General features: G+C 43.4%; 1 protein-coding gene and 2 non-coding genes across 3 annotated transcripts; all 3 read right to left on the bottom strand.

Annotated features, from left to right (window-relative positions):
- Positions 1-7,280: 7,280 nt before the first annotated feature.
- On the bottom strand, positions 7,281-9,640 carry COX7C (cytochrome c oxidase subunit 7C). The gene is made up of 3 exons (XM_038171200.2): positions 9,471-9,640; positions 8,412-8,557; positions 7,281-7,375 (listed from the first exon to the last, which is right to left on the bottom strand). The coding sequence occupies exons 1-2, from the start codon at positions 9,543-9,545 to the stop codon at positions 8,441-8,443; spliced, it is 192 nt and encodes a 63-aa protein (XP_038027128.1). The 5' UTR covers positions 9,546-9,640; the 3' UTR covers positions 7,281-7,375; positions 8,412-8,440.
- On the bottom strand, positions 8,029-8,090 carry LOC113840425 (small nucleolar RNA Z39). Its single transcript, XR_003493254.1, has one exon. It is a non-coding gene; the product is annotated as a small nucleolar RNA Z39 (small nucleolar RNA).
- On the bottom strand, positions 9,006-9,069 carry LOC119714608 (small nucleolar RNA Z39). The gene has a single exon (XR_005261975.1). It is a non-coding gene; the product is annotated as a small nucleolar RNA Z39 (small nucleolar RNA).
- Positions 9,641-13,475: the final 3,835 nt, after the last annotated feature.

The raw sequence follows: 13,475 nt of genomic DNA, 5'->3' as shown, positions 1-13,475 counted from the left end.
TTTACACCGTCCTTGCCTTTTTGATTACCACTGTACACAACAGATGTTTTCATGCTTGAGTAATCATGACTCATTCACAATACATCACTGCCACAAGAACTTTAAATTGCTCCATTATCACCGTCCAGTGTTCAAAACTGAATTTCATCTGCTATCATATTAAGAACCGGCTACCTCTATACACCTCTGAGATATATAATATAAACTCATCAGACAAATATATGTGGAAGGTTACTTCACTGTCCTATTGCCATTTTCACTATTTGTTACTTCTGAATATTTCTAACCTCTGAAACACTCTTCCTCTCCCCATCTAAATGCTTGATTTGGCAGCTTCAGAGCACTTGTTATAAAGACTTTATGAACATTCAGCTATGTTTATGGGAATGAGAAAAAGTAATGTTCCAGAGTATGCCAGAAAGATCTTCAAACTGGAAAGACTCCAAGTATTAAAACATGAAGACATCTAAATTGTATCTTCTTGCATTTAAGTTCAAGCAGTTTTTAAGACTACTGGTAACTAACATCATTAAAATGCTGAAGTGTGAACATTGCTGGAAACAAAAGTGAAACTCTTGAGTTTGAGCCAAAATAGACTTTGTGAAATGGAAAACTATGACAAGAAAATTGGAAAAAAAAATCAGAGTCTGTAAAGGATATTTTTCTCATCTACCAAGCTAAAAATGTTATCATTCACACACATGTCCTTTAACCACTGTCTAGTTTCATTTGTACAATTTTAATGACAGAAAAGCACTATTTACATACTACTTTTTACCTGCAACATCAAGCCTCTCTTATTTTCCCACCTCACTTCTTTCAGTTGTTTTATATTCAAACAAGTCAAGTTTTTAAAAGTAAGTATTTCATTAGGTGTATACTCAAGCTATTATATAACTGAGCATGATGGAACACTATTTTTGGACTATTATTATTATTCACAGCATTGCTTCCTGATCCCAGCACAGAGAGCTTTTCCGTTGGCTATCATTTGGTCTGCCCTAGCATTGTGTTGTGATGGAGGGGCTTTTCACCCCATGAAGCTAGGAATGGAAGGAGATAGTGGAAAGATGCAATGGAGGGGTTAGTGGTACATATATTTCAAAGACCAACCTGATTTTCATAGAATGGGTCGATTAGATTTAAGCCAGAATCACTTTAAGAGTAGCAGTTAAATAAATAAATAAATAAATACATGGTTCAAGGGGGAACGTGTTCTATGGACTGAACATGCTCCTAAAATTAAGCTAGAATATAAACAAAGATATTCATATAACAGCAGAAAACAAACAAAAAAAAAAAAAAAAAAGAAAAAAGAAAAAAAAAAAAAGAAAACAAAAAACAAATACAATCTGGAATTTTGTCTCTGTGAAATTAGAATCAGATGTCTGATATTAATGATAGGAGCCATAGGAGCGTTGTATCTCTGTATGACAACCAGTGTTTTCCAGCCAAGCAACCAAATGAAGTGTTTTATACTTTGCTTTACTGAACAGTGATGAGACTATACATAATCTGGTAGTAAAATATGTGTTGTGGTAAAAGGCAGAATGCTTCAGTTGGTATAAATATTTGGATCAAAACAGATCTGTTAATGTTTCTATTACAGAAGCAAAAGGTCTGAAAACCTAAGAGAACCAATTGCCAAGTCAGAGAGAGAACTTACAGACTTGATAATTGATGGGACTTGGAAATTACTGCAAACTGCCTGAGCAAGTCATATAGAGAAATAGATCAAATCTAAAGGGACTAATTATGGCTTTGAAGGCATGTAAAAATAAATGGAGTTTACAATGAATGGAGAATATGGTGGCTCATTTTGAAACTTACAATGAGCAGATTTCTATTAAAAATACAAATTAAAAACTGGAGAACTGCACGGATCAAAATCAGCAAGTATAGTTAACATTCAAGAAAGCTTGAGAAAATTAACTGAGCAGATTAAAGAGACTACAGTTTTACTAAACTTTCTGCTTAAATGAAAGATCAATTAATAACAGAACAACATGAACATGGGTTTATTAAGCAATAGTTTATCAAGTGATTTAGTCAGCTTATTCAAAGCAGGGATGGTGTGGCTTAGTTTTTGTATCATTCTTACCAGCACACCCGGAGTAGTTAAAATATGTGAAAGTGGACAACAACCATCAACACAGTGGAAGCCCAGATCATTCCCCCAGTGTATGCCTTACATTAATTATATATAAAAATGGCTATGTAAGGATATGTAAGGTTATGGCTACTGTGCTTCATATTGGTAATTTTTGCAAGTTGGTAACAGGGTTGGAAAAAGGGTCCTAGTTTGAAAATTCATTAACTAGCACCTCCTAGACCTTTTTGTTCATAAATGACTGTGATCCATCAATGTAACACCACTATGAAAAAAAAGATTACAGCTTTAGAATACGTTACAGAAGAAGACTCTAAAAATATTATCTAAAATTATAATTAAAATAATCCCCACAGATTAAATATATATTTAAATAGAAAAAGTATCGGGTAAATTAAAAACCATCAATCAGGACTTTAGAGCTCTGGACATAGTGATCAAGGGTCTGGGAGCCCAGGTCGTTTTTTCCTCAATATTTCCAGTGAGAGGGAAGGACAGGAGGAAGAGGAGCTGGATAATCCTAGCTAATGACTGACTGTACTGTTGTTGCTGTCAATGGGGTTTGGGTTTCTATGACCAGACAACCCTGTCTGAAGATCAAGAACTGATGGGGAGAGAAGGAATCCACCTCACTAAGAAGGGCACACATGTCTTTGCTAACAGGATCGCCAACCTGGTAGGAGGGCTTTAAACTGGAAAAGATGAAGGACGGGGAAAATTAACATGGACAGTGTAGAGAGCAAAAAATGGCTCAAGTCAGGATGTCTCCAGTGTGTGCATGCAGCTTGAGGAGTGCAGGACATGACTACGGAGAATCCTCTTGCACACCTCCTGGAAAACCTGTAGGCTTGCTCGCCTCCCTGAAATGCTTGCATAGCAATGCACGTAGCATGGGGAATAAACAGGACGAATTGGAGATCTGTGTGAGGTTGCAAGGCTACAATCTCATTGCCATTAAGGAAACATGGTGGGATAGCTCACGTGACTGGAATGCTGTCATGGAGGGCTGCGTGGTTTTGTGAAAAGACAGGCCAGGAAGGTGAGCTGCTGGAGATGCTCTTTATTTGAGAGGCCATCTGAAGCTCTGCCTAGCGGTGGATGAAGAGTGAGTTGAGAGTTTATGGGTAAGGATTAAAGGACAGGCTACCGTGGCTGACACTGCTGTTGGTATTTGCTACAGGCCACCTGATCTGGAGGAGGAGGTATATGGAGCTTCCAGCTTCTACAGAGAGCTGGAAGTAACTTCTCAGTCACAGGCCCTGGTTCTCATGGGGGATTTAAACCACCCTCATGTGTGCAGGGAGGACCATGAAGCTAGGTACAAACAGTCCAGGAGGTTCCTGCAGACACCTTTTTGACACAGGTGGTGGAGCAGCCAACAAGGAGAGGGGTGCTGTTGAACCTTGCACTAAAAACAAAGGGCTGGTTGGAGATGTGAATGCTGGGCTGGGGGCAGCCTTGGCCACAGTGACCATGAGATGGTGGAGTTCAGGATCGCGCAAGGAGGAAGCAGGACAAAAATTAAGATCATAACAGTGGACTTCAGGAGAGCAAACTTAGGCCTCTTCAGCGGCGTACATGGAAGAATCCCATGGGTTGGGGCCCTATAAGGAAGGGGGGGTCCAAGACAGCTGGTCTGTATTCAAGTATTATTTCCTCCCAGCTCAAGGTCAGTGCATCCCTATAAGTAAGAGGGCATGGAAGAGTGGCACGAGACCTGCATGGATGAGCAAGGAGCTCCTGGCAAAACTCAGAAGGAAGTATACAGCACGTGGAAAAAGGGACAGGCCACTTGGGATGAATATAGGGATACTGCCAGAATATGTGGGGATGCAACGAGGAAGGGCGAGGCCCATTGCAAGGTGGCAGGATTACAAGGACAACAAGGGCTTCCTCAAATACATTAGGAGAAAAAGGAAGACAAGTGCTCTCTGCTAAATCCATTCAGCAGCCCTGGTGATGAAAGATACAGAGAAGGCAGAGTGCTGAACGTCTTCTTTGCTTCAGTTTTCATCACTAAGACCAGCCCTCTGGAACCTCAGACCCTATAGACAAGAGAGGAAGTCTGGAGAAAGGAGGAATTCACCTTGGCTGAGGAGGACCAGGCTAGATATCATTTAGGCAATCCTGACACAAACGGATCCATGGGCTCCACCAGGATGCAGCTATACATGATGGGGGAGCTGGCCAATGCTATTGTTAGGCCACTCTCCATCATCTCTGAAAGGTCACAGAGAACAGGTGAGGTGCTTGAGGAGTGGAAGAAAGCCAGCATCACCCCAGCCTTTAAAAAGGGCAAGAAAAAGTACCAAGGAAGCTACAGGCCAGTCAGCCTCACCTCCATCCCTGGAAAGGTGATGGAATCACTCATCCTGGAGGTCATCTCCAAGCACGCAGAGGGTAAGAAGGTGGTCAGTAGTCAGCATGGATTCACCGAGGGGAAATCATGCTTAACCAATCCGGTAGCCTTCTGTGTTGGGATGACTGGCTGGGTGGATGAGGGGAGAGCAGTGGATGTTGTCTACCTTGACTGCAGCAAGGCTTCTGACACTGTCTCCCATAACATCATCGTAGGCAAGCTCAGGAAGCATGGCCTAGGTGAGCAGATGGTGAGGTGTATTGAGAACTGTCTGGATGGCAGAGCTCAGAGGGTTTTGGCCAGTGTGCAGGGTCTAGACAGAGCCCTGTAGCTAGCGGTGTCCCCCAGACATCACTGGGTCCAGTCCTGCTCACCTTACTGATCACCTACCTGGACAATGGAACCGAGTACACGCTCAGCAGGTTTGCTGATAACACACAGCTATGAGGAGTGGCTGATACCCCAGGGGGCTGTGCTGCCATTCAGAGGGACCTGGACAGGGTGGAGAGTTGGGCCAAGAGGAACCTCATGAAGTTGAACAACGGCAAGTGCAGCATCCTGCCTGCACCTAGGGGAGAATAACCCCAAGCTCCACTACAGGCTGGGGGCTGACGTGCTGGGCAGCAGCTCTGCAGAGAGGGATCTGGGATCCCTGGAGGAGAGCAGGCTGACCAGGAGCCAGCAAAGTGTCCTCGTGGCCAAGAAGGCCAAAGGTATTCTGGGGTGTGTGAAGAAGGGTGTTGCCAGCACGTCAAGGGAGGTAGATCCTCCTCCTCTACTCAGCCATGGTGAGGGCTCACCTAGAGTAGTGTGTCCAGGTCTGGGCTCCCCAGTACAAGATTACAAGAGCGGGTTAGACCAGATCATCTCCAGAGGTCCCTTCCAGCCTCAGCCATTCTGTGATGCTTCGATTAAGGAGGTGAAGAAGGGAGATCTTTTAAGCAGATTAAAGGCACGAGTTTGCCCAGCCCACAAAATAAACTTTCACAGAAGACACTGGATCCCTTCAAATGCATCAAGGACTTGGGAGTTCAGAGGAAAATTAAGACAAAAAAGGCTTCTGCTAGAACCTGCCTTCTGTTAGAACCTACAAACAAGACTGAAAGGTTCATCCTGGAAACAACACAGCTGCAAGTACATTCAACTTCCTCATCATCAATATGAGACAACTTTGTCATTTATCAGCTCCATTTTGATTTTTGCATAAAAAGGTTATTTTCATAGCACCTAAGTTCTCCTATGAAGTCCTTACATTCGATCAAGACATGGTCAACTTTTCAAGATCCCTCAAGTGTCACATCATTCTGTTACCGATGCAAATAAGCACACTGGTTGCTCTTTTGAGATGCAAGGGCATACTCAGCAAGAAATAAGTTATACCACATACCATTACACCTCACTACGCCTCAGCTGTGACCATACAGCATTCTTACCAAATCCTTTATAGCTGCTTGGAATCTTTCCTCTGAGACTTTTATTTTAGACTTTTCTATTATTTTTTTCTATTAAATAGCCTTTTCTATTAAAGATCAACCATTCAGTTGAATGGCTGACATGTCGCAAGCTATATTGAATACACTACTAGAACAAATGGACTTGTTTGAGGGGAAAAAATAAACCAGAAAACATCACTTAATGAAAGCAAGTTGGAATAGTTACCACTTAACATTATTATAAATAATAATTATTATCAGGAGTTGGACTTGATGATCCTTATGGGTCTCTTCCAACTCAGGATATCCTATGATTACAGTAGATAACAGTAACAATTACTGGGTTACATTAGTGCTTTTCAGACACCCTATTTAGCCAATGAGGTAGTCATAAGTGTGGGATTATTCTGGGTTGTGCCTGCGTGCACAAAAGGAGGGGTCTGGGGTGCCTGCGAGCACAGTGGGAGGGGTCCTGGGTTCCTGGGTGGGACGTTTTAACACTATATAAGATACTGTCACGCAGCAATAAATTGGCTTACGGCACAGAACGCTGGTCGTTGTGTCCGTTTGTCCCGGGGCTTTCAGTCGGGTTATCCTACAATAAGGACAGTGGAGATGAAAACAGCTTTCTACCCATGCTGTCAACAGGACTGTTGAAGATATCATACTCCACCTGGAAGAGATATCCTGACAGCATTCTTCAATTCTTTGATGTCCACTACACAGGCCCAATGTTAGGCATAACCTTGCATGCAGAGACTACAGCTTCTACTGTGAAGCTATCAATTCTTTCCAAATAGCTACTAATTTGAAGTACTATCTTGCCCAAGACTTTGATATTGACTAGAAAATGTTGGTAACAAAGATTCAATTTCGTAGTTACTGTTGCTGTACTTGTTTTCAAGGCTACAGCATCATCTTAGTGTGAAGGCTAATGAGATCTGGAGGGCTCACAGCCACAGTAATGCAGCACAGCAAGGAGCTACAGTAACACAAGCTCTTCAGAATGACTTAGTAAAAGCAAAGTCAAATAAAATGTTCTCAACTAGTCAGCCCAAAATCCTGAAAAAAAAGTGCAGCATGGATTATGGTGACAGTTTATCCCTATTGTCAGGCTTATAAAATATAATCTATCCCAAATAGTTATTCTCTGACTAGTCCAAAGACTACCAGAGATGACCACATAGCTTAGTAAAACTACTTAAGCATTCAGCTGGCTATCTTAAGCCCAACTTCGATTTTAAACCTGTATGTTTCCATTTTCCTAGACTAGTAGTGTTTAACTTAATGTCAATGGAGTGCAATTTGAAAGGCTTCCCAGTATAAACCAGTTGTAAAAAGCACTTCAAGAACTTCAAAAAATACACAGCCCAGGACCTTAAGATTTAACATTTATTTAGACACCTTCAGCATTGTACACAATTGCAGATATCCTTTTTTCCATTTAAAGTTGCCATATAGAAGACTTCAACTCTGCAAGAAAATGTAGAAGAATTAACAAGTTTAAGGACTCTGTATTACCTCTGCATCTAGAAAAAGCTATAGGAGAAATTTAACTTTGATGATGTATATTAGTTTTGACATGCCTTCATTCATCCAACACAAACTTCTGTAGTAAAGGCCTTTACTTATATGAATGTTACATACATATCCTAAATGCTCAAATACTGCACAGATCCTCTCTTTATTTAAGTTTAAGGTGACAAAGCCATCAGGTTGGCAAAAGCACTATACAGGTGACTTTACAATTTGTGCCAACTCTGACATTCCAGCAATCACTGTATTTCATTCCAACAGCTACATAGGTCATCTCAGCTCTTCAAAACTACTGTTTTTCAGATTACAGAATTAACATAATCAGATATTTCCAAATTGGAATCAGGTTAAGATAAACAGAAGTGGATTTCCGAATGGAAATAACATGCTTCCAGAGGCTGGAACAATGGCTGAGGCTTGTTTTGTCTTCAAAAAGATCATCAATAAGCATCAGTTAACAGCACCTGCTCTTAATGACCTTATGTTAAAAGCAGTTTACATTAGAAGTAAATATGAATGTTTTATGCTGATGTGATTGCTTTGACATCGAGCTGGAACTGGAGGGATTTTGTTTTCTGAGTTTTAACTGGCATATCAGAAAGCGTTTACAGTATCACAGATTCTCATACTGTTTTGTTCACATCACATATGCCAGATATCCATACACACTGTGTAAGGTATAAGTTTGTTTTTTAGTTATTATCCAATTTAGTACCACTCCACTGCCAGTTTAAGACTATCAAGAAGCTGCACTTAGAGAGGTGTGGCTTTGGGGCAGTCAAAGTTCACAAATCAGTGAGTTCCGCAGCCCAGCAGAGCAAACTTAAGCCTACTCATCATTTGAGTTTAGAAGGAACTGCAAACTGCAAGTGACTGGTCTGGGAGGTGTTAAAAGTTATACTGCTTATAAATGAGGCTACACTCTCTCAAGCTGTTTCAACCACTCCACTAGAATAACAAACACGATAGTTACCCAGCTAGCATGATTACAGTCTGTCCCCTTCATTTCTTAAGAAGCTGGTGTCTGACTATAAAGAAAGGGGCAGCAAATCCGCTTCCAAAGAATGCACACATTACTGCAAGTAATCGCCATTTGTTGTCCACAGAGAATGGAAGGTTCTAGAAAAGAAAAAATGAATGTTAGTTTGCAATCAATACAGTGTATTTAAATTACTTCCTCATTTGCTTGACAGTAGCGAGAGGCCCAGAGTGCTAACAGTCAGATTACAACTAACTGCAAATATTCACTCTCAGAACATTTTCCGTTCCTTTCAGGCCAATTGCCCCTGCCCTTGCAGTAATTTGGAAGTGACCTCTGGAGGTCATTTTGTCCAATACCCCTCCCACCCACAATTCACATTATAAGGAATACGGAAACCAGGTTGGTCAGGAGCTCATTGAGTCAACTGTAAATGTCTCAATGCCCCTGAGGACACAGACCCCACAGCCTCCAGGCATCTCTTGCCATTGCTTCATTATTTTCCTGACAAAGAATGTTTTTATTATGTGAAGTACGTCAAATTAAGCTTTAGGTGTAGATTTTAAGACAGTGCGCTAAGCACAAAGGTACATCAGAAAGCGTTTACAGTATCACTGTTTCTCCTCATACCGCAAAAGCTCATCATCTGCACCACAGAACCAGAAGGACACCGAAGCCATCTGCACCACCCTGCTTGCTGCAGCCGTAACAGCAGCACCTCAAGGCTCCAAATCCCCTTGGATACCAGCTGCAGCAGCGGCAGCAGAGCACTCGCCCTGCCCCTCACAAGGGCACCCCGGAACCTTAAAACCCGATTTAGTGCCAAAACCTTGGCGGGGATGGCTGAGGGACGGGCTCACCTTGAGCACGCCCGAGGCACAGGGGGCCTCCTTACGGCTCCTGGGGTCACCCCCATGCTCGCCTTCAGCCCCAGCCCTCGCCACCCTCCCGCCGCCAGGCCCCCGCAGCCCGCACCCCGGGCCCGCGGCCTGCCCCGCGACCTTGGCGCCGCGCCGCAGGGGGCCGGGGCCTCCTCCGCTCCCCTCACGGTACCTTCCCGGGCCCGTCCTCGTAGTGGCTCCTGCGGAGGGCGGAGGTGGCGAACCTGCGGACGCCGGCAGCCAGCATGGTAGCGACACGGAGCGCGGCCGCCTCTCCCCTGCGCGACCTTCCCGCAGCGCGGCCCGGCGCCCTCTGGGAAATGGCGGCAGCGCGGGGAGGAGGGGAAGGAAGCAGGAGCCGCGCGGGGTGCGATGGGAGTTGTAGTCCTGCCGGCGATCACGTGGCCTGAACGGCGGGGCGCGATTGGCCGCGAGGCGGCCCCCGGCCGTTTCGGCGCTGATGGAGTCCGGCCGCCATTTTGTGGCTGCGGTGCCGCGCCCCGTAGGGGAAGGGGAGCGGCGGCCGCCCCAGGTGGTGGGCGGGAAATGGAGGCGGGCTGTGAGGCGGGCTGTGAGGCGGGCTGTGAGGCGGGCTGTGAGGCGGGCTGTGAGGCGGGCAGCGCGGCACACAGCCCCCCACACCATTCGTGTTATATATATATATATATATATATATATATATATATATATATAACATATATAATATTTTATAATATATGTATTTTTTTTTCCAAAGCTTTTCTGCATAATTACATAGTATCTAAGGAAGTATTAAAACCAGGATTTCTTTTTTTTTTTTTTTTTTTTTCCTTGTTAACATGACACATTTGTATAGGTGGGTTAATTGAACTGCAAATTTGAGCAGTGAGACGTAATTACGTTAGTTTTTATTTAGAAAATCTGTTTTGGAAAATAGCGTAATTAAGGAACAGTGAGGAGCTGTTATTACAGGTTGTACTGAGAGGCAAAATCTATTCAGGCAGAAGACACAGAAAAGACACATAAAGACTTTCTTGAATAAAGTGTGCCAAGATGTATCTCTGACTTTCTTGGAATGTAGTTCCTGAATTATCTGTAATATAATTTAGCTGTGTAGTTATAACTGAATGTTTTGCAAAAATAGGGATTATCACCAACTGTTTTTTTTTTTTTTTTTTTTTTTTTTTTAAACTTTTTTTTTGCTTTGTTGTTCTGTTGACTGTATAGGGACTTTGTGGAAATCTATTTGGAAAATAGAATTTTGAGTCTAGTCGTCCTCATCTATACCCTTATTGGTGTTGTCATAGAGCTTCAAGAGATCTCTAATGCAGCACTTCTCATTATGGAAATGATATCATTAGTCACTTCCTCCCTCTACTGTGGCCATGATCTTATTTATTCAGACACCTACTTGCTCTAGAATTGTTATATATCTACTAAAATGTACTGTATGGCTTACAGTCTTACAATCATGTAGTTCTTGGAAACTTTTGGAATAAATGTGTATTGTTGTTGCAGGAAGCACGGCCGAAAGCACGACAGACACCAGTAGAGTCAGATCATGCTCCATTTTATTGCCCGAATAGCCTAACTTTTAAAGAGAACTTAACAGGGGTGGACAGTGTTTCACACAAGGTTATTGGTCAAAAGCACTCAGACAAACAACTATAAGAAAACAACCCCACCTGCAAGAAAACAACCCCTTGTGATTAGCAGTCACATAGACCTTGTCCTTGAAGCCAGCTACTGGTAACCATATTTTTCTGAATTCCTCAATTGGGTGATGTGGGAACACTGTCATGGGAGCTTCTCATAGTTGCCCTGGTAGCTTAGTTTGCTCAGCTACAGCAAGCCATGGGACTTTTGCTGTTTCAAGAAAGCCCTCAACATATTGTAGTTGCCGCTTGAGTAAGTTTTTTATGGGGAGCTTAACCTAATCATTAGTCACTCATCTGGTTTTCACAGATTTCTCGTAGGGGTTGTATGAGCATGTAATTTGGTCTTGGTTATCTGTTAGTGCTTATTTTGTCCACAGATCTACCACAGGCTTTTCATGCAGGTCCTGTGCTGCATCTTTCACAAAAGCAGAGTGTAGTGTCCAGATTTCAGCTGGGATAGAGGTAATTTTCCTACTAGTAGCTGGTATGGTGGAGTGTTTGGGATTTAGGATTAAAACAATGTTGACAACACACTGACATTTTAGTTGTTGCAGAGCAGTGCTTACACAGAGCCAAAGACTTTCAGCTTCTCACACTGCCCCATGAACCAGGAGGTCGTGGGCACACAAGGATCTGGGCACACAAGGATCTGGGGGGCACCCAACCAGGACAGGAGACCCAAACTGGCCAAAAGGATGCCACATACCATAAGGCGTCATGCTCAGCAATAAATCTGCACGTGTGTGTGCACGCACGTGTGCACTTTCTGCTCAGGATATGGCTAGGCAACAATTAGTATGTGATGAGCAATTGCACTGTGCTTCACTTGCTTTGTTTATTATTTGATCATTACTATTGTTTACCCTTCATTTTCTGTGCTATTAAATTGTCTTTATCTCAACACATAAGTTTTTACCCTGTATTTTAGGTTTTCTCCCCCACCTCACAGTGAGGGGGGGGGGGGATGCAAATGGCTGGGTGGTACTTAGCTGCCTGCCAGATTAAACCACATCATACAACCTAAATATTTTTCTTTTTCTTTTTTTTTTTTTTTTCAGCAGTGAGTAATAGTACAAAGGATATACGTAAGCTTGTTTTCAGTCAACTTGCCTTTTGTGAGTACTTCTTTATTCCTCGATCATTAACAGGCAATACAGAACTCTAGCACACCATTTTCCAGTCAGCAGATTTAGTTGGCGTTTAGCTAGTTGTGTTTCAGATGTTTTCCTCTCTCTAGTTATGTTTTTAATTTTATGTGTCAGAGTTTACAATTCTTTTTCTTCACTTTCCAAAAATGCTTTCCTGTTTCTGCTAGCTTCCCTTGCTGTTTAGCCCAGCCAGGCCTCTTTCTGCCTATTCTCAAGCCTTTCCTAATTGAAGTTAATACTGCAATGATGCTCTGCTTCTTACATGGTAGTCTGCTTACCTTCTGTGGTCACCATGCCACCTACAAAGATATAATTTCTGGATTTTTCTTCCTTTTTTTTTTTTTTTTTTTTTTTTCCTCCCTTCCTGTAGTGGATTCTATGTTGTTTGTTGCAGCTGATACAATTACAGGCTTTTATTAGAAATGGTAGTTTACTCCTATAGCTGATGGTTTGCAGATCTTTTCTATGTAGACATAAACAGAGGTGAATTTTCAGGAGTAGCTGTTTCACTCCTGGTGAAGAAATTAATATGATGGCTCCCATCTGTTTGTCTTCAAAATGTGAACTAGGAAATGAAGTACCTCAGCCTATTAACAGGATACAGTAATGCTGTCCAGTCCAGGGTTTGAGAAAATCATGCATAACAACCCTTTCGGTAAAGAAGTTCTTCCTAACATCCAACCTAAAACTCCCTGGCACAACTTAAGCCCATTCCCCTTTGTCCTGTCACCAGGCACGTGGGAGAACAGGCCAACCCCCACCTCGCTACAGCTTCCTTTAAGGTACCTGTAGAGAGCAATAAGGTCGCCCCTGAGCCTCCTTTTCTCTAGGCTGAACAAGCCCAGCTCCCTCAGCCGCTCCTCGTAGGAATTGTTCTCCAGGCCCCTCACCAGCTTCGTCGCCCTTCTCTGGACTTGCTCGAGCACCTCCATGTCTTCTTGTAGCGAGGGGCCCAAAACTGAACACAGTACTCGAGGTGCGGCCTCACCAGAGCCGAGTACAGGGGGACGATCACCTCCCTAGCCCTGCTGGCCACACTGCTTCTTATACAAGCCAGGATGCCATTGGCCTTCTTGGCCACCTGAGCACACTGCTGGCTCATATTCAGCTGACTGTCCACCAATACTCCCAGGTCCTTCTCTGCCAGGCAGCTCTCCAACCACTCATCTCCCAGCCTGTAGCTCTGCCTGGGGTTATTGCGCCCCAGGTGCAGGACCCGGCACTTGGCCTTGTTGAACTTCATGCAGTTGGCCTCAGCCCATCGGTGCAGCCTATCCAGATCCTCCTGCAGAGCTTTCCTACCCTCGAGCAGATCGACACATGCACCTAGCTTGGTATCATCTGCAAACTTACTGAGGGTGCACTCGATGCCCTCATCCAGATCATCGATAA

Source organism: Anas platyrhynchos, chromosome Z, assembly GCF_047663525.1.
Source record: "Anas platyrhynchos isolate ZD024472 breed Pekin duck chromosome Z, IASCAAS_PekinDuck_T2T, whole genome shotgun sequence".
Lineage (NCBI taxonomy): Eukaryota > Metazoa > Chordata > Aves > Anseriformes > Anatidae > Anas > Anas platyrhynchos.
This window is presented reverse-complemented; position numbering and strand designations above follow the sequence as displayed.